A 19,379-nucleotide genomic window follows, 5' to 3' on the forward strand; every position below is an offset into this window, starting at 1 on the left:
AGGGGGAGAGAGAGAGGGAGACACAGACTCCAAAGCAGGCTCCAGGCTCCGAGCTGTCAGCACAGAGCCTGAGGCAGGGCTCGAACCCATGAACTGTGAGATCATGGCCTGACCGGAAACCAGGAGTCGGACGCTTAAGTGACTGAGCTACCCAGGCACCCCTGGAGATGGACGTTATCGTGAGGGGTTCAGAGTGGTGGTGGGAAGTGGGAAGAGGTCAGAGTCCTAGCTTCTGGAACCCCAGCTAGCTTTAGGGGCCATGCTGGGTGCCGCCCTTTCCCTGGAGTAATGCCTGCAGGTGGCTTATTGAAATCAGAGGGCACAAAATCCCACCATTAAGCCGTCTTTCTTAAGATTCTTCATCTTTACTTTCTCTTTCAAAATGTAAATACTCCAAAAAGAGTAAACCATTTATAAACTCACACACTGGTAAGAGCCCTTGGGAGCTACAGGAGACGAACAGCCATCCAGAGCTAGCAAGGGCCACTCAGGCCCAGAGAACATTTTGTAGAGTGGCTCATGTCTTTGCAAAGAAAGCTCTTTCGATTCTTACAGTAACCCCATGAGGCTGCTGGGATGAGTATTATCATTTCCTCCTTTCACAGAGAAGAAAACCAAGGCTTGGAGAAGCAACTTGAGCAAGCTCTCCAGATCCTGTCCTCTTGCCACTGTGAGCCACCTATGATTTCTCCCACCGGTCCCATCAACCTGCAGGGGTGTGCCCTCTGCCCGTCCAAGCATGCTTAGGAATGGGCCTGCTCTCCCTGAGTGCCAGCCTCCCCGGACTCAGAGATCATTTCCTTCAATGCAGCCACCTTCTGTGCCAGGGCCCGTGCAAGGGGCTGGAGGGCAGAGATGATTAAGGCAGTTCTCCACGCTATGGGTCTACAGCACCTGGTGCCCCATCCTGAGGTTGGATGACAGAGCACATGCCCACAGCGTGACTCAGGGTACCTCTGTCCGCGAGATGCCGGTCAAATGAAAGGTTATTAATAAAGCCGACATGGCTGTCATACCCACTGGGGGTGGGGGAGGGGAATGGTTTGCTCTGAGCCGTGTCCAGTAACTGCAGCCGGGGGCCCTTCTGCCTCGCACGGCTAGGTAAGTGGAGTGAAGCTGGAAGAGTCCCCCAGGTCTGAAATGTCACCCCTGAGACCACATTCACAGCGTAGTCCCCCCCCGCCCCCCTTCTTCTCCCCTTTCAGAGCTTCTCTTAAAATGAAAATGTGCTATTTCCCCTGCTGTTCTGGAATGCCCTGCCCTTCCCTTCCTGGACTTACTCGAGATCCAATTCAAATGTCACCTTCTCTGTCAGAGGCAGTTAGTAACTTCCTCCCCCAGCCTTTCCAAAGGCTTCTGTCTGCCTCCGATGGACCATCATTTGGGCTAGCCGGAGGGGAGCGGCTACGGTCTGGACCCTGCGTGCCTTGTTCCGGTGGCTCAGAACTAACCCCATACCATGTATTCAGTGAGTGAACATAGGCCTGTGTGTGTTAATGAAATGTCAACACTGTCTTCAGTCCGGATGGACAGTAGGGATCACGAAGCCCTCTTCCCAGCCTTGCCTCAAGGTGCCTCTCTATGGCTTCCCTGTTGCACACCTCTGCTCCGTGCACATCGCACACCTACGTTTGCATGTGGAGGCGGGCCCTGGCTGTGGGCGGTGGGTGGCTGCTCTATCAGCTCCGTGGGTCCTGGGTGTGCCCTGTGTGGAGCCACAGGGATGAGAGTGAGGGCTTTGAGGACCAGGAAGCCCCAGGGCGAGGCCATGACAGGGCGCCAGACAAGAAGAGCAGGTTGGGGCGGGAGCGTATCCCTCATTCTTACTCCTTTCTTGATCAAAGTGACCAGAAGCCATACACAGAGGTCTGGGGGCTGAAGAGGGCCCGGTACAGAGGGGGGGCCCCCGCTAAGGCCTTGACTCGGCTGTCTGCCAGGAGGTAGGCTGAGGAGGCGAAGAGGCCCAGAGGGAAGAAATGCCCCGGGGACGGGTAGGTGCCTCAGGAGGGGTGAGGCCGGAAGATCTAGGCCGGGAACTCTCATTCCCGGCCCTTCCACTTCCTAACTGTGTCAACCTGCGGGAGTCATCCCACCCTCTGAGCTGCAGTTCCTCGGTCTGTACAATGGGCACGACAGCAAGCCCCGCCCGAGAGGGGAGAAGTAATTGGATGGCACCGGCGCCTGGTAACCTGCAGAGGGCAATCAGGGCGGCGGCGGCGGCGGGGCCAGCCGGGATCGAGGCCCGGAGCCGCGGAGGGCGGGCGCAAAGCGGGGGGGGGGGGGGGGGGGGTGACGCACCGGGACGTCCCCGCCCCGGGTCTGCTCGCCGCGGCGCCGGGCTCCGGGCGCCGTCCCCTTCCTCCGCGGGCCGCCGGGGTCCGGGCCGTCCTCCCCGCGGCCCGCGACCGGGGCCTGCTGCCGGGGCGGGCCGGGCTCCGCGCACGCGGGGCGGGGCGGACGGGACGCGCCGAGCGGGGGCCTCTGGGAGGAAGCGGGAGCCGCCGGAGGCCCGCGGGTGAAGGCCCGGGCGGCGCCGAAGCCCCGCGCCCCCCCCCCCCACCCCCCGGCTGGGCCGCTGCTTCGGGGAGGTCAAGCCCGGGACCCGGAGGAGCGAGCGGGTGCGCTGAGCGGTGGGCTTGCCGGCAGCCTCTCCCCTTGGGCTCCGAGGCCAGCGGGAACGGGGAGAGCTGTTTGGGACCCAGTTTGGAGGGCGGGGAGGAGCTCTGAGCACAGCCCCCGTACTGTTCCTGCTGTGCCCGCTGCTTGGAAATGATCTTTGGAAATTGCCCTCACCGCCGCCCCGCCTGCTCGGCGAGCCCCATCTTGAGGCAGTGGCCCTGGATCTGACTTTCTCCCACTGAGCTAGTTTCCCCGAGCTTTCTTCTCAGCTTTCCAGGGCCTTCTCTTAACCCTTCTCCAGCCCCTGGGACCTCGGCTCTGGCCCCGGCCGCTCCACCGGTGGGCCTTGCTGGTGGGTGGGCCCAAGCCCATTTTCCACCTCTCCCGAACGTGTCCTGCCCTTAAGGAGCCACATCTCAGGGCAGACCAGGTACCAAATTAGCAGCACGCTCCATTTAAGGGGCATCAGGGTCCCAGGAGAGGGGACCTTGGAGCAGGGTCTTAAAAAATTGGGTAGGATTGCGGCAGGGGAGAAAGGCCATTTCAAGCCCAAGAAAATGTATGAACAGTTAGGACAGTTGAGAGCAAGAATTTGGTGAGCCTGGCTACTGAGGTAGGGGTTGGGGGCAAACTGAAAAATAGCTTGTGTGGGCCAGGTGTTTGGACTCTTTGCGTAACCCAGGATTGTAGGGAGGTGATTGGTGGCTGAGATGAGGGTGGGGTGAGACTGAAGGCAGAGAGCAGAGAAGGAGAAGGGGGTCCTCAGAAGTCGGCAGAGAATCTGAGGTAGCACAGAGGCAATACCATAGAAACAGGCTGGCAAAACGCTGGCACGAGGAGTCGGTAGGGCTGTTTCAAGTGTGTGAAGGGAGAAAGTGTTTCAAGACCCAAGAGGTCAGGTGCCTAGTATAGATGGTGTGCTTGGAAAGATAAAGCAATAAAGTAACTAAAAGGGGTGGGGAGGGGGTGAGGAGTGTATGGGGGAAGCATGAAGCCCAGGCAGGATGGCCATATGGAGATGTCAAGTAGGAAGTCATCCATTCATTTATTATTTATGCCAGCCTCAAAGGCGGCTTACATAAAAGTCATAGAATAGATAAAGTGATGAAATCATTAAAACTCGGCCAACAGGACCTGAGAGCTGGGGAAAGTGGATAATTGTTACTTGAAAACGTCGGCTCAGAAAAGCCGTTGAAAATGAACACAGGACTCATCCGAGCCTGCTGGCAGCCAAGCGAAAACGACGCCTAAATAAAGTAGTTCACCAGGCTGGAAGTCGAGAGAAAGGCATTCGTTGAAGGCTCAGGGGTAGTAGGAGATGAAACGGAATCCCTCGAGTAGGGGGTGTAGGGGAGGGAGTCGATCTGAAGCCAGGTCAAGGCTTTGGCAGTGCTGACATTTAAGGGAAGGCTGATGCTCCCTGAGGAGAAAGGCCTTTCTGTGGCCTGCACGGGGAGATGGGAGTGGGGAGGTGTGTGTGTGTGTGTGTGTGTGTGTGTGTGTGTGTGGTCCATTCACAGAAGTCTTCTTACAGGGGAACAGGATAGAAGGTGGCGTGCTAAGTCCCCCGGGCTCTGACCTTTCCTACCATGTGGTGGGTTTGCCACTTGCCCAGGGCCTCTTGGGGCCCTGGTCTGGGAAGAGTACTCCAGCCAGCAGGTGAGCAGGAAGAAGCAGTTTCTGTTTCTACATTCCTCTTCAGGGTCCAGATGGTGTCTCCAAGAGGGCAGGGATCCAGACACCAGGTGTGCTAGCCCTAACTGTGCTTCAGGAGCTGTTGGCCTTGGGCAAGCCACCTCACCTCCCTGAGCTTCCTTTTTCCCATCCTAAAATAAGGGAGTCAAGCTAGATGACCTTTGAGGGTCCCTGTAGCTACAGGAGTCTAGGATCCCTTCTCTGGTTTCGTTTTGCGTTCAGCAGATATTTCTTAAGTATGTGCTATGTGCCAGACCCTGTGCTAGGTTCTAAGTATGTAATTATGAACCAAAACAGACGGAGTCCCTGCTCTCGTGGAGGGGGTGGGGCAGAAATGTCTGTTAATCAAATAATCATACAACAAGATATAAAATTGCATGGTAACTGCTACAGAGGGGCAGCACACGATGTTATGCGAACAAATGATGGGGGATTTAATGTAGACGTGGAGTCTGTGTATTGGTGGGAAAATGTGGGTGGGATCTGGGTGCTATTTCTTCCTTCCTCTTTCCCTCTGTAGATGGACGAATCCCCTTCCTGATCCACTGGAGTTGGCCCCATAAAGGGGAGCGTCCCCTTGGGCTCTCTAGGTGAGGCCTCCATGCCATGCCTTAGAACACACCTGGGCATAGCTGAGTAGCCTGGGAAGGGGCAGGACCTGGAGAGATCTTGATCCCTCGGGAGTGAGATTGGTTTTCTGAGGGTGGGGAGGGTACAGAGTCAGCTGCCAGGCCTGAGATGAAGTTGGTTTACATGATCTACCGTACAAGCGACGGTGGGCAGCCAGAGGGAGGATCTGTGGGAAGTGGGTGGAGACTGGCAGTGGCCAGCCTGAGCTCCAGGCAGGCAGTCAGCAGGGTGGTGGTGGGGGGGGTGGCGGGGGTAGAGGGTGAGCGGGACAAAGACCTCAGTCCTCGGGAAGGGTGTGGGAGTCTGATAAGGCTCTCGACTTGGGTATCCAGGGTGAGGCCTGGATCTCAGGAAGCTCGAAGTCCAGCAATTCAGACGGGCCTGGGTTCTGAGCCTGTGCAGAGGCTGAGCCCAGTAGCCGAGCCCCAGCTCAACCCTTCTTGCTCTCAGGGCCTTTATACGTCACCATGGAAGCTCAGCAGGCAGTGGTCCTCCATCCAGAAGGCATGGACAGCTGTTCCAGGACATCTCTGCATCTGGTAAAGAGACTGGCTGCTCGGTCAGCCTGAGGAGAGGGGCTGAATGGGATCCTAGTGATGGGGATTGATGGGGGGCGAGGGGGCGGGGAGTTGGGTCTGGAGGGAGAAGCAGGCAGGAAGAAGGAGGCAGAGAGGATCCATCAACTCCCCTCACCCCATCGTCCACCTGTCCATGTATCCCTTCCTGCAACACTTGTGCAGTATACTCTTCGCACACTTAGCGTATACAAAGCACTGGCGGGGGGGATATATCACATCCGCCCTCAACAAACCGGGGGTCTGACATTCAGGTGGAGATTGCGCACAGACAACCACACAACCAGTCAACCCAGGTTTGGTGTCACTTGTCTCAAGGCTCACCACTCTCTGCCATGGGCGTTCCAAACTCTCTGGACAGTCTGTTGTCTGAGGGTGTCCTCTATGCACAGCATTGTTCTGGGTCTCGGTATCCTGGTCCTGTGATTTGATTCTGCCGCCTGACCCCACCACCTCCCTGGCCAGCCCTAAGCTCCTGCATCTTCCAGCCCCTTTCCTTGACCCATTCCCCTTGCCTTCCCATCCAGAAGCTGTCCGGCACTATCGCCGGAATCTGGCCGAGTGGTTCAGCCGGCTGCCCAGAGAAGAGCGCCAGTTCGGCCCGACTTTTGCACTAGACACGGTCCATGTAGACCCTGTGATCCGCGAGAGCAGCCCCGATGAGCTGTTTCGCCCAACGGCAGAGCTGGCCCTGGAGCATCAGCCACCCCTAGCCGGTCTCCCCGCACTGGCTCTGTCCCAGCTCTTTGACCCAGATGCCTGCGGGCGCCAGGTGCAGACAGTGGTGCTCTATGGGACAGTGGGCACGGGGAAGAGCACACTCGTGCGCAAGATGGTCTTGGACTGGTGTCATGGGCAGCTGCCAGCCTTCGAGCTGCTCATCCCCTTCTCCTGCGAGGATCTGTCATCCCTGGGCCCCGCCCCCGCCTCCTTGTGCCAACTTGTGGCTCAGCGCTACACGCCCCTGAAGGAGATTCTGCCCCTGCTGGCTGCTGCTGGGTCCCGCCTGCTCTTTGTGCTCCATGGCTTGGAGCATCTCAACCTCGACTTCCGGTTAGCCGGAACAGGGCTTTGCAGTGACCCCGAGGAGCCAGAGGCGCCAGCTGCCATCATTGTCAACCTGCTGCGCAAATACATGCTGCCCGAGGTGAGTGGCCCCCTGCCTCACCACTGCTGCCCCTGACTTGCCTCCTAAAGACTTGTGTGTCCCGAGCCCTCGTGTTTTATTGGTGTGGGGGCATAGGTTCTTGCTTAGTTCAAACCGGCCCCTCCACTTCCCAGCTGTGTGTCTTTAAGCCAGCCAGTAACTTCCCCAAGCTCTGTTCCTTCTCTCCTAGAGCTATACTCATCAACTGAGACACTGCATAGGAAGTACTTTAACACGGTGCCCTGGATCCTAGTGGAGGCTCAGTAATTGTTAGCTATAATTATTATAGTCGCCATCATTTTCTTTTCTTTTTTTTAAGTTTTTATTTATTTGAGAAAGAGGGGGGAAGAGAGGGAGAGAGCGAATCCCAAGCAGGCTCTGCGCTGACTTGGGGCCTGAACCGGTGAACCATAAGACCGTGACCTGAGCCGAAGTTGGATGCTTAACCAACTGAGCCACCCGGGTGCGCTGTGGGCATCATCATTTCCATCCTGGGACACTCAATCTTCAGGGGCTCTCTGGAGAGTGAGGCCATCAGGACACAAAGGTCTTGCTTAACTCTCAACCGTGCCGTTCCCAGGCCAGCATTCTGGTGACCACCCGGCCCTCCGCCATCGGCCGAATCCCCAGCAAGTATGTGGGCCGCTATGGCCAGATCTGTGGCTTCTCTGATACCAACCTGCAGAAGCTCTACTTCCAGCTCCGCCTCAACCAGCCAGACTGTGAGTACGGTGCTGGGGGTGCAGGGATCTCGGCCACGCCAGCTCAGCGTGACAATCTGGTGCAGATGCTCTCCCGGAACCTGGAGGGGCACCACCAGATCGCCGCCGCCTGCTTCCTGCCCTCCTATTGCTGGCTCGTCTGTGCCACCTTGCACTTCCTGCACGCTCCCACGCCGGCTGGACAGACCCTCACGAGCATTTACACCAGCTTCCTGCGTCTGAACTTCAGTGGGGAGATGCTGGACAGCACGGACCCCTCCAAGCTGTCCCTAATGGCCTATGCAGCCCGAACCATGGGCAAGTTGGCCTATGAGGGGGTGTCCTCCCGCAAGACCTACTTCTCTGAAGAGGATGTCCGTGGCTGCCTGGAAGCTGGCATGAAGACTGAGGAAGAGTTCCAGCTGCTACATGTCTTCCGCCGGGACGCCCTGAGGTTTTTTCTGGCCCCGTGTGTGGAACCAGGGCGCCAGGGCACCTTTGTGTTCACCGTGCCTGCCATGCAGGAATACCTGGCCGCCCTCTACATCGTGCTGGGTTTGCGGAAGACGACCCTGCAGCGGGTGGGCAAGGAAGTGGCCGAGCTCGTGGGCCGCGTCGGGGAGGACGTCAGTCTGGTCCTGGGCATTGTGGCCAAGCTTCTACCCCTGCGAGCCCTGCCTCTGCTCTTCAACCTGCTCAAGGTAACGGCCCAGCACCCCGGGCTCTCAGCCCCCCTATCCCCCGTTCACCCCCTTGCTCCTCTCCCAGAAGGAAACCGCTACTTCCTGTGTAGCTGTGAATCTTCTTCTTGACTCTGGTTTCAGATTTGGGCAATCTGGCTTTTAGTGGGATTGAGACATAAGGGAAGGGGGAGCAGGAAACCACAGACTGGGGAAGGCTTGATGGCTGGGAGGAGGATCTGAGGGCGCAGGCACTTTAGTCACAATCCTATGACCCTAATGACGGTTTTCTTTTTGCCTCTCTTCTGGTCTTTGTCGGTGGGAGGCAGGAATCGCGCTATAGTCCAGGGTCTGGCCTCTTCTTTGCAGGCCCAGAAACTCCAATGTCTCTGTTCCCTTGGAGGTGGTTAGACTCCGGGAATGATGACTCATTCTAACTAAATCACCAGAGACAAGTTTATAAAGCAGATGCCATTTTATTCATTTATACCAGGAGGAGAAATGGCATTGGTAATTGGCTTAGGATAGCGCAGGCCTGCTCCAGAGTCCAAATCACAGGCCCAAGGACTGTGCTGTGAGCAGGGCAGACGTGCTAAGTTTTTGAGGGGAAGAAGGATCCACCTTCTGGTGATGGCTAGCTACCAGGTGCCTTGGGAATGAAATCTTATTATGATCCCTTTGTAGAATCCTAAGAAAATCCTAAGAGACCGAGGCTCACAGAGGCTAAGTAACTTGTCCAAGGTCACCCAGACAGTAAGCGGGATAGCTGGGATCTGGGTCCAGGTTTAGGAGTCTGAACCCTGTGCTCTCTCTGCCAAACCTTACTGGTGTGTGATAGATATTTCTGTTAAGCTTTGGTGCCTTGCTAGGTAACCCTGGTCCTCTCTAGGAATGCATCAGTAACTCTCCTTTGGGAGGTAGAACCCTGGTCAGTGCTGGCAAAATTTTAACAGGTTTTCCTCTTTACAGGCACCGAAGAATAATGTTTAGGAGCAGGGATTCAGTAATTCAGCTATATGGGGTTAAATCCAGGCTCTGCCACTTACTAGCTGTGTGATCTTGGACAAGTTACTTAACTGCTATGTGCCTCCAAGTCTTACCTGTTAAATGGGGATAACAGAATCTGTAGCATTTGGCCTAATAGGAGGAGTAAATGTATTCATCCTCAGGATCTGGTACATCATAAGTGCTATTTATTGTTTGTTAGACAGGAAAACAGGCTCGGGAAGCCCACCCTTTCCCACACCATAGGCTCAGACGGGAAGGTAATGGCCATTGCTCAGGCCAGCCCAGCCCTTTGAGGATGTGTTTGCCTTATCTGGGTTACAGTGAGAGGCTGTGGTCTCCTGACAGGATTCCAGAAGCCCCTCGGTGCACCAAATTGTTAGCACCACAACTCCGGCCCTCTGGGAGGGAGGGCTGCTGAGCAGAACGCTGGTCTGATTTGTTTCTTCACGAGCCTATTGACTCAGCTTCGTAGGGTGACATTTTCTCATGCTGTCACCATGTGACTGTTGAGGGAGGAGCGCTATAACCTCCATGGCAGAGACCTCACCTGTAAAAAGGGAAAAAAGAAACCAAACCGGCCGTTAGAGGAGGTGCCACAAAACAACCTTGTGGCTCCTTGCCAGAGCCACGGGCCCTCCTTGCCTTGCACCAAGGCAAGGACAGGAGACGATGTCCCAAACCTCCTAAATGTTAATTTCCCCAACAGACATTTGAGTGCCTGCTGTATACCAGGCAATGTGTTAGGTTCTGGGGAAGAAACAATTAACGAAGCCCCAGATTTCTGCCCTTTCTGGTCCTCCAGTGGGAACACAAACATGTCCCTGTGACCGTGTGATTTAAAACTATGGTTTGGCACCCGGGTGGCTCAGTTGGTCGAGCGTCCGACATCAGCTCAGGTCATGATCTCACAGTGTGCCAGTTCGAGCCCCCCCATCGGGCTTTGCCACTGTCAGCACAGAGCCTGCTCCTGATCTTCTACTCCCCTCTCTCTCTGTCCCTCCCCGACTTGCGTGCTCTCTCTCAAAAATAAACAGAACATTAGAAAAAAATGAAAACTAAAAAAAAAAAAAAAATAAATGAGATTATGGTAAGTGCCTGGAAAGCAAAGTTGCAGGTGCTGTGAAAATGTGTAAGTGGGGGACCTGATGGGTGTGTGTGTGTGTGTGTGTGTGTGTGTGTGTGTGTGAAACACTTCTCTGCAGGAAGGGCATTTAACCTGACCCTGGAGCATAGCCAAGGAGAAGAATTGGGGAGGGGAGTCACCCCAGAAAGAGAATACAGCTTTGAAGGAATGGAACCGTGGTACTGTCGAAAAATAATAATAATGACAAAAACCGAAAGGACAGAAGCAGAGCGCGTGAGCGTAAGAAGTCTGTAGCTGGAGGCAGTGTGGCTGGCAGGGCCTTGAAGGAGCAAGAGCGACATCAGTCTTTGTTGCTGGGGTGACCGTGATGATGTGGAAGATGAGGATATCTTCGTAGCAGCACCTAGCCTGGTACCAAACCAAATGCAAAATCGATATAAATTCCTTCCCACCACCGGGCTTGCAAATGTATGGGGTGTCCGGGAGAAAGAATTTCCTAATGTCAGGAATGTAGGACACAAGTATCGAGAGGTGACTGTGGAAAGGTCAAATTGGGGCCAAATTATGACAAGTTTTCTATTCTGCGTGGGCAGTGGGGAGCCACGGCGGGTGCTGCCATGGGGGAGTAGTATGATCAGACAAATCGTGCTGGGGGTTTAAGAGAGACGGTGAGGCCGGATGGGCAGGGAGAATGCACCTTCCGCTGAGCTTTGAAGGCCGAGCGAGCACACAGGAGACTGCAGCACCGTCCCTGTGTCCCCTCCCAGGTGGTTCCAAGAGTGTTTGGGCGCGTGGTGGGTAAGAGCCGCGAGGCGGTGGCCCAGGCCATGGTGCTGGAGATGTTCCGAGAGGAGGACTACTACAACGACGATGTCCTGGACCAGATGGGTGCCAGTATCCTGGGCGTGGAAGGCCCCCGGCGCCATCCAGACGAGCCTCCCGATGATGAGGTCTTTGAGCTCTTCCCCATGTTCATGGGAGGGCTTCTGTCCGCGCACAACCGGGCCGTGCTGGCTCAGCTCGGCTGCCCCATCAAGAACCTGGATGCCTTGGAGAACGCCCAGGCCATCAAGAAGAAGCTGGGCAAACTGGGCCGGCAGGTGCTGCCCCCATCAGAGCTCCTGGACCACCTGTTCTTCCACTATGAGTTCCAGAATCAGCGCTTCTCTGCTGAGGTGCTCAGCTCCCTGCGCCAGCTCAACCTGGCCGGTGTGCGCATGACACCCCTCAAGTGCACAGTGGTGGCAGCTGTGCTGGGCAGCGGAAGGCACGCCCTGGATGAGGTGAACTTGGCCTCCTGTCAGCTGGATCCTGCCGGGCTGCGCACACTCAGGCCTGTCTTCCTGCGTGCCCGGAAGCTGGGGTGAGGACCCGCCTTCAAGCATGGGCCGGAAGTCAGGAGAGGGTTGGGGGTGAAGAGGTGGGAAGAGAAGGTGCTGGGGAGACCAAAGGTAGTGAGGAAGGACCAGGGGGCGGGACGAGGAAGTCTGGGGTGCGTGGAGGTGACAAGCAATAGAAGGGAGGGCTGCGTGGGCTTTGAGAGGCAAGATGGTGAGAAAAGGGCACGGTGGGTGGGCACGTTCCGTGCTGAACTCCTCCCTTGCTTCTCACCTCCCCTCTGGCCACTTTCCGTCCCAGCTTGCAACTCAACAGCCTGGGCCCCGAGGCCTGCAGCGACCTCCGAGACCTGCTGCTGCACGACCAGTGCCAGATCACCACCCTGCGGTGAGTGTTTCGGGACGGGTGGGGGAGGGCTGGAGGGAGGCTCTGGCCATCCTGCTGGCAGGCTAAGGTCAAGGGTGAGCCTCCCGCCTCAACACACCTGGCGCTGGCCCACCCCTGGTGTGGTGAAGGGGGTGGGGGCCTAGACCCCGTCCTGCCGCCCAGGTCCAGTACAAGCAGCGGGGTGGAGGAAAGCTGCCACTGGGGATAGGTGCCTCTCTGGTGGCTAAAATCAGCGTGGGTCCGGGGGAATAATAGCCAGGCCGGTTGCCTGGCAACAGTGCCGCTGATGCTCTCCCAGGATTTTCCCTGTCGCCTCACAAGGATGACCCTAATGCTGGGCACTCAGCAGATGCTTCCAAAGCGCTGACTGGTTTACTAGGAACCCAGAAGCCTGGTTGGAGTAAGAGGAGGTGAATGAAGAGGGGGAGGGCAAGGGGCAGGGCGGTCTGGGGAGGAGGTGAAAAAAGGAAGGAGAAGAGAAGTGGTAACGATGAAGAGAGGTGGGTCAGCAGAAGAGAACGGAAGGAAGGAGGAGAAGCCAGCCCCCACCCTGCTCTGCCTCCTGTGCGCTCTACCACACCCCTGTTTCTTGGTGCTCTTCTCCCCGGCCCGCACACCTTTGTGTCCAGGCTCCCCCCACCCCAGGCTGTGTATCCTTTCGGTCCAAGTCCCGCCGCCCAGCGCAGGGCATCTGCCGTGGGCCCTCATAACGTTGGGGTGCTTGTGGCCGTAGGCTGTCCAACAACCCGCTGACGGCGGCCGGTGTGGCCCTGCTGCTGGAGGGGCTGGCCGGAAACACCTCCCTGACACACCTGTCCCTGCTGCATACGGGCCTTGGGGACGAGGGCCTGGAGCTGCTGGCCACCCAGCTGGACCGTAATCAACAGCTGCAGGAGCTGAACGTGGCCTACAATGGTGCTGGTGACACAGCGGCCCTGGCCCTGGCCCAAGCTGCCCAGGACCACCCCTCCCTGGAGCTGCTGCAGTGAGTCTTGTCCTCGGTGCCATCCCCCCACCCCAGCCCTTCAGTCTCCCTCCTGTCTCCACTGCATTCTTCCTGCCCTAGGGCCTACCCTCTCCCCCTGCCTTCTCACTGGTCCTCACGGACCCGCTTCGGAACCGACCCACGCCTTACCCCGCCCCGATTCCCTACTACCGTTTCTCTTCGAGTCCTAGTGGCTCCATCCCTACTGTCCCGGGTCCTGCTGAGTTTAGATGTCATCTCCACCTCCTGTTGGCCACCCCCCTCCATCTCTGGCTCATCTCACACGCCCCCATCACCTTCCACAGCCAGGGGAGGAGTCGTGAGGACCCCCCAGGCTCTGTCCCGTCCACCCCCTGCCCTCCTTCTCAGAGCCCCGCTGAATGGCATCTTCTATTTTCTCTCCTTCTAGCCTCTACTTCAATGAGCTGAGCTCAGAGGGCCGCCAGGCTCTGCGAGATGTGGGGAGCACGGCTAAAGGTGGTGCCCGGGTCGTGGTATCGCTGACACAGGGGACAGCAGTGTCTGAGTACTGGTCGGTGATCCTTAGTGAAGTCCAGCGGAACCTCAACAGCTGGGATCGCAGTCGTGTCCGGCGCCACCTTGAGCTGCTGCTTCGAGATCTGGAAGACAGCCGAGGGGACACCCTTAACCCCTGGCGCAAGGCCCAGCTGCTGCGAGTGGAGGGTGAGGTCAGGGCCCTCCTGGAGCAGCTGGGAGGCCCTGGAAGCTGAAGCGGTGGCGGCAGTCACCGAGCTATGTGACCCCTGGGCCCAAGACCCTGCCCTCTGTGGCCTCCTGGTTGGCACTACTACTTCCAGAAAGATCCCTGTGGGGCTGGAGGTAAAGGATAGGGCACAACTGTGCCAGTTGCTCTCCCGGGGCGTGTCCAACCATTGCTCCCCCAAGTCTGGAGTTGCCAGGGTCACGGAACGTGCCTCCTTCCATTCAGCTAGGGCTGAGAAAGACTCTTCATGTGGCATCTTGGCAGCCAGTCGCCCTGTGGCACCACCAACCTTACCTCCAGCCTCTCGAGGAGCTTCCGAGTGTGCCACCAGGGGGCGCACTTCTCCTGCCCGCCTCACCGGCGGTGTTGCCATCAGATGCGTTGGAGGGCCTCCACCTTCTGCCTTTCTGCTCATCAGAGGACACGGAGGATGCCCGGAGCCGCTTTCCTCTCTTGTTGGTGCCTTCTCCTCACCTTCACGCCCCCTTTCTCACAATCGTACTTATGCTCAGTGGCTCCGAGGGGCCTGTGCACTGCCCTGCTTCTATTAAAAAGCTGTGTCTTCTACCTACTATGGCCTCCTTCTTGCCTGATGCTTTCAAGAAGGGGCGCTGTTTTCGGACCACTTTCTGTTGCAGGTGGTTCTTGGACGCTAGGTTCAGAGGCAGCGAGGGCTGGGGGTGGTCTAGGAACAAGATACTGGGGTGGGAGGAAGTCATGCGGGGCTATAGGACTTCTATCACCTTTTCAAACATACCTATCCCAGGCTTGGCATTATCATGAAAAGCAACCTACCTTTGTCTGCCCAGAGCAGAAGCTGGGACCGCAGCAGTCTCCAGAGAAAGTTGGGGCCCAGGAATGGGGGCAGGAGGAACACACATACTTCTCCCTGGGGGATAAGACTCCTCCCGTTAACCATTACCTCACTGCTCCTAAGGCAGTGTCTTTAAGGAGGCGGGACGTGGCAGGTTAGGTGGGAGGGTCAGCTGTTTTTCATGGACCTTGTCCCTACCCTGAGCACTGGGTCACTGATCCAACTATGGAAGCAGCTGCAGGTAGGAGACTGGGAGAAATCCTCTGCTGGGGACTTGAGAGGGCAGTTGAGCGGGCAGATTGGGAGGCCAAGGCTTTGGGACCAGGGTGTACTTGATGTTGGGGCTTGGTGCCCGGAGGCAAATAGATGGCAAGTTAGAAGAGAAGAGGTGAGTGGATAGGTCTGTCTTCCTGGTCCACGCCCCGTCCTGATATGCTCAGATTTCTGTGGACTGGGAGGCAAAGGGAAGAGAGAAGAAGGGAAGGTCTTTCTGGAGCAGAATGGAGGGGGCAAGTTCTAAATTTGGGGGTTCGCCCAAGTCCTTTCAGTTAATGACTGTGGAAGAGGAGCGGGGTGGGGAGGGAATGCGCCCCTCCTCTCCTCATCCCTTCTTTGCCCAGCAGATCTTCAGGACACAGCCTCGTTAACTCTGTAAGTGCCATGCTGGGAAGGATTGGGGCAAGGGGTGGAGGAGATCCAAGGTGGGGAAGGCCTTCATTCGCACCTCAAGTAGAGACCGGGACCAGAGTCCCGATGTCAGCTTGCTCCTACCTGTGTCCCTTGCCTCCTTGCAGGAAGTTTGAGTTTAACCCAAAGCAGGGCATTGATAATCCTGTCCTCTCTCTGGCTGAAGACCTTGACCCCTCCGGTAACCCCCTCGCCCTGGGCAACCATTCCCTTTCCCCAGAGATACCACAGCTCCTCTCCGGCCTCCCGTCTCCTTGGTAACCACTCCACTCGGCCTCCCTCTGATAGCAGCCTGGTGGGGAGTAACTGTGTGGAGGTAGGAGGGGTTTGGGTGTTTTCTTTTGTTCAAGCCACTCTTCCCACATTTGGGTATTTGGCCCCACTGCCCAATACTTAACTGGGTAGGAGCCTGCCCAGTGCCCTGTCACAAGGGTAGCGTCTGCCAGGCACAAGGCGACTTGTATTTGGGCCCCCTCTTCCTCCCCCTTTTTCTGTTGCCCACATCCCCTTCCAGATCTCTGGAGCCTGGAGCGGCCTCGCTTCTGTCTGCTGAGCAAAGAGGAGGGCAGGAGTTTTGGCTTCCACCTGAGACAGGATCTGGGCAAGGCTGTGCCTGTGGTGTGCAGGGTGGAGCCAGGCACCTCTGCCCAGCGCCAGGGTCTTCGGGAAGGGGACCGGATCCTAGGGGTGAACGACCACGTTGTGGAATGTGAAGACTATGCCGTGGTGAGGTTGGGCTGGGGCTTCCCTGTGGCGTAGAACATCCCTTAGCACCTCAAGGGGAGAGAAAGTCACTTCCCTGGATAGATGGGGGCAGTCCCTAAGCCTCAACCTCCCCCACCTTCCAGGATTTAGGGCTGCCCAGGTTGGGATGATCTGGAGAGTTGGTTCCGGGGGGTATAGCTCAGGGGTAGAGCATTTGGCTGCAGACAGCTGGTTCCAGGGAGGGGGCGCTGGCAAGAGGGGCCGCTCCCAACCTCCCCCTGCATGCCCTCTCTTTAGGTGGTGCGCCGTATCCGGGCCAGCGGTCCGCGGGTGTTGCTGACAGTTTTGGCGCAGCACGTGTATGACATGGTTCAAGCTCGGCAGGGGAACAGTGCCCACCTGTCTCCTACTCTCGGCCCAGGGGTCCGGCCCCGACTGTGTCACGTAGTGAAAGATGACGGCGGCTTTGGCTTCAGTGTCACCTACAGTGAGCCCCGAGGCTCGGGAGGGAGGTCAAGAGCGGGATCTCAGCCCAGTTCTGGGCAGGTGGCAGATGGAAACTTACTTGTTTTTGTTGTTGTTGTTGTTGTTGTTTTTTCCGGCTTCCAGGTTATCAGGCTCCTTTCTGGTTGGTGCTGAGCACTGGAGGAGCAGCTGAGCGGGCCGGGGTGCCCCCTGGGGCCCGACTGCTAGAAGTGAATGGGGTCAGCGTGGAGAAGTTCACTTATAACCAACTCAGCAGGAAGGTATGGCCGGCTGTCTTCCCCCATTCGGGCCTCACCCCTCTGGGCCCGGGGGCCATGCCTCAGGCAGCAGATTCCTCCCCCTCACACTCATCTTCTCATCTGACCTTGTACCTCCTGCCATCCTTCCCTTCACAGTTCCTGCTAGGCTCTTCTCTCCCCCACCCTTAGTGCCTCCTTCCTGGGGTTTGGAGGAGGGGCTGGCTCTGCCCTCCCTACCCAGCTGGTTGATGCCGATGCCCTGCTGGGTTCCTACAGCTTTGGCAGAGTGGAGAGCAAGTGACCCTGCTGGTGGCCGGGCCAGAGGTGGAGGAACAGTGTCGCCGGCTGGGAATGCCCCTGGCTGCGCCCTTAGCGGAGGGCTGGGCACTGCCCACCAAGCCGCGCTCTCTGCACCTACAGAAGGGGCCCCGGGGCTTTGGGTTCCTGCTTCGGGAGGAGAAAGGTCTTGACGGCCAACCCAGTGAGTGGTAGTCCCGGAGGCGGGTAGGGAAGGTGTGTGTTAAACCTGTTCACATTCGACTCTCAGTGCATATAAGTGGTATCCCTGGCTGAACCCCAGCCCTGAGCCTCCTCCTAACTGTGTCCCCCCGCCCCCGCCCCGGGGTCAGTCCCTCAGTGTGCCCACAGTGGCCTGGGCTGGCACTGGGGTTAGCAGGGAAGGGGCCATGAGGATGTTTACGTCCTAGGACAGTTCCTGTGGGAGGTGGACCCAGGACTGCCAGCTGAGAAAGCCGGGCTGCAGGCTGGGGACCGGCTGGTGGCTGTGGCTGGGGAAAGTGTGGAGGGGCTGGGCCACGAGGAGACAGTGTCCAGGATCCGCGCGCAGGGCTCCTCTGTCTCCCTCACTGTTGTCGACCGTAAGGCTGACCGCTTCTTCAGCATGGTGCGAGCTGAGGGCCGGGGGCTGGAGTGGGGGCAGGAATGGAGCAGGGCTCCGGTAGGGGGGAGAAGCAAAAAAGAAAGGTTTGTTCTGTCTGCCTCCTTCCAGGTTCGCTTGTCCCCACTTCTCTTCTTGGAGAGCACAGAGGCTCCTGCCTCTCCCCAGGAAAACTGCTCGGCCTCTCTGGTTGAAACCAAGGACCTACCAGTTGAAGACACAGCCATGCCTCTTGTCCCCTGTGGCTCCCGCCGGTGCTTCCTGTACCCTGGGCCTGGCGGTGGCTACGGCTTCCGGCTAACCTGTGTGGCCAGTGAGCCTCGTCTCTTCGTCTCTCAGGTGACTTATGCCCTATGGACCTCGGATCTTTCCAGTCCTTTGCCTCCTGATGAGCCGTCATCTGCTTCCCTCCCAAGGTCTTAGAGCATCCAGCAACTTTTCCACGGTGTCGCATGTTCCGTAACCCCCCCCTCTTCACCAGGTGACCCTAGGAGGCTCAGCTGCCCGGGCCGGGCTGCAAACGGGAGATGTGATTCTGGAGGTGAATGGGTATCCCATGGGTGGAGAGAATGACCTGGAAAAGCTTCAGCAGCTGGTTGAGGCTGAGCCACCCCTCTGCCTGAAGGTGGCCGCCAGGTCCTGCGGGGGCTTCGAAGCCTGCGATCGCCCAGGGTTTGGAGAGGTAAGGAAGTAGGGACAGACGGGCAGTGAGTAGCCAGAGTTAGAGCCCAAGAGGAGGGCTACAGGGTGAAGCGGTGTGAGGCATGCAGGTTGGGACTTTAGACCATGGTAGGTGGGGACAGAAGGACCCAGGGAACAAGCCACATCCCTGGCCGGTCCAGTGGGGGTGGGGGCAGGGAAAAGGAACTCTTCTGATCCGTGAATGACCTTCTGTCTTCTCTCTCTCTGTGCTCAGGACGGGGCTCTAGCCTCAGAGCTGCTGTAGTCCTCCTCTGCTGGACAAAGATCTGCCCATTGGCCTTCCCGTCTTCACTCTCTGGCTTGTGATGGTAGGAGCTGAGAAGCTCTCTTTAAGCCAGAACTGCAGCTCTAGGATTCCGGACACCCCCAATCACAGGATTGCCCAAGGTCTCCCTCCCTTCCTCCCAGAAGAGGGTGTGGCCAGAGGCCTCCGGCAGGCAGGCCCACTAGGGGGCCTAGGAGCTTCGGGTTGTGTCCCTGGGATGAACTTCCCGCCCGAAACGAAGAATGGTGTGATTTCGTGATTTGTAATAAATTAGACCCTTTCCCAGCACAGAGCTCCTAAAACCCTTGGAATTTCCGAAGTAGTAAGATGACAAAGGTGTCTTCTGTTACTCGTAGCAAGCCCCTTTCAACCACATCTGACTTTGTTAATTAAGGAAGTGATTTTTGGAAAGCACCTAAGGTTGGGGGACTGGTTGCCAGGGGAACCTACCACGTGATTAGAGAGGGTTGGAACTTTCAGCCCCGCCCCGCCCCACCCCACCCCCACCCTGGACCTCCCGGGAGGGGAGAGGCACTGGAGGTTGAATTAATCACTAATGACCAATGGTTTCACTGCTCGTGCCTCCATAGTGAAGCCTCCATAAAAAAACCCCCAAAAGGACGGGGTTCAGGGAGCCTGGAGGTGCTGGTCGGGTGGTGTACCCAGAGGGGGCATGGAGCTCCCACGCTCATGCCTTGTCCCGTTCCTACTTTCATCTGGCCGTTCCTGATTTGTGTCCTTTATAAAAAACCGGCAATCTAGCGATTAAAAGGTTTCTCTTGAGTTCTGTGAGCTGCTCTGGCAAATATTGGAACCCAAGGGTGGGGGGGCGGGGTCGTGGGAACCTTTGTGTTTTGGCCAGCTGGTCAGAAGCACAGATGACAACCGCTGGCTTTTGAAGTGGGGCCGGTCTTGCGGGGCTGAGCCTGAGGGATCTGATGCTCTCTTCACGTCAGTAGTGACAGAACTGAGTTAACTTGTAAGGCACCCAGCTGGTGTCCACAGAACTG

The 19,379-nt window shown here is 57.5% G+C and overlaps 2 protein-coding genes across 5 annotated transcripts; both read left to right on the forward strand.

The window, feature by feature from the left end:
- Positions 1 to 2,528: 2,528 nt before the first annotated feature.
- Positions 2,529 to 14,145, forward strand: NLRX1 (NLR family member X1). Of its 4 annotated transcripts, XR_006960566.1 has the most exons (11): positions 2,529 to 2,618; positions 4,154 to 4,278; positions 4,835 to 4,904; positions 5,395 to 5,483; positions 6,047 to 6,666; positions 7,247 to 8,068; positions 10,907 to 11,502; positions 11,778 to 11,864; positions 12,598 to 12,849; positions 13,259 to 13,689; positions 13,799 to 14,145. XR_006960566.1 is itself a non-coding variant. In XM_047070942.1 (10 exons), the coding sequence occupies exons 2-10, from the start codon at positions 4,209 to 4,211 to the stop codon at positions 13,578 to 13,580; spliced, it is 2,928 nt and encodes a 975-aa protein (XP_046926898.1). In that variant the 5' UTR covers positions 2,529 to 2,618; positions 4,154 to 4,208; the 3' UTR covers positions 13,581 to 14,145. The 4 variants fall into 4 exon arrangements, 3 of the variants coding, with proteins under 3 accessions (XP_046926898.1, XP_046926901.1, XP_046926900.1); XM_047070942.1 differs by having other exon boundaries at positions 13,259 to 14,145; XM_047070944.1 differs by lacking the exon at positions 2,529 to 2,618 and adding an exon at positions 2,636 to 3,049 and having other exon boundaries at positions 13,259 to 14,145.
- A 78-nt stretch (positions 14,146 to 14,223) lies between these two features.
- NHERF4 (NHERF family PDZ scaffold protein 4) lies at positions 14,224 to 19,152 on the forward strand. The gene is given in 11 exon segments (XM_047070946.1): positions 14,224 to 15,308; positions 15,310 to 15,501; positions 15,503 to 15,553; positions 15,555 to 15,800; positions 16,077 to 16,266; positions 16,389 to 16,525; positions 16,781 to 16,985; positions 17,212 to 17,408; positions 17,514 to 17,741; positions 17,884 to 18,084; positions 18,319 to 19,152. Coding segments are annotated over 11 exon segments (1,938 nt in total). The 5' UTR covers positions 14,224 to 15,047; the 3' UTR covers positions 18,349 to 19,152.
- Positions 19,153 to 19,379: the final 227 nt, after the last annotated feature.

Source organism: Lynx rufus, unplaced genomic scaffold, assembly GCF_022079265.1.
Source record: "Lynx rufus isolate CCGP_SWC_20201006 ecotype Redwood Valley unplaced genomic scaffold, mLynRuf1.p SCAF_9, whole genome shotgun sequence".
Classification (NCBI taxonomy): domain Eukaryota; kingdom Metazoa; phylum Chordata; class Mammalia; order Carnivora; family Felidae; genus Lynx; species Lynx rufus.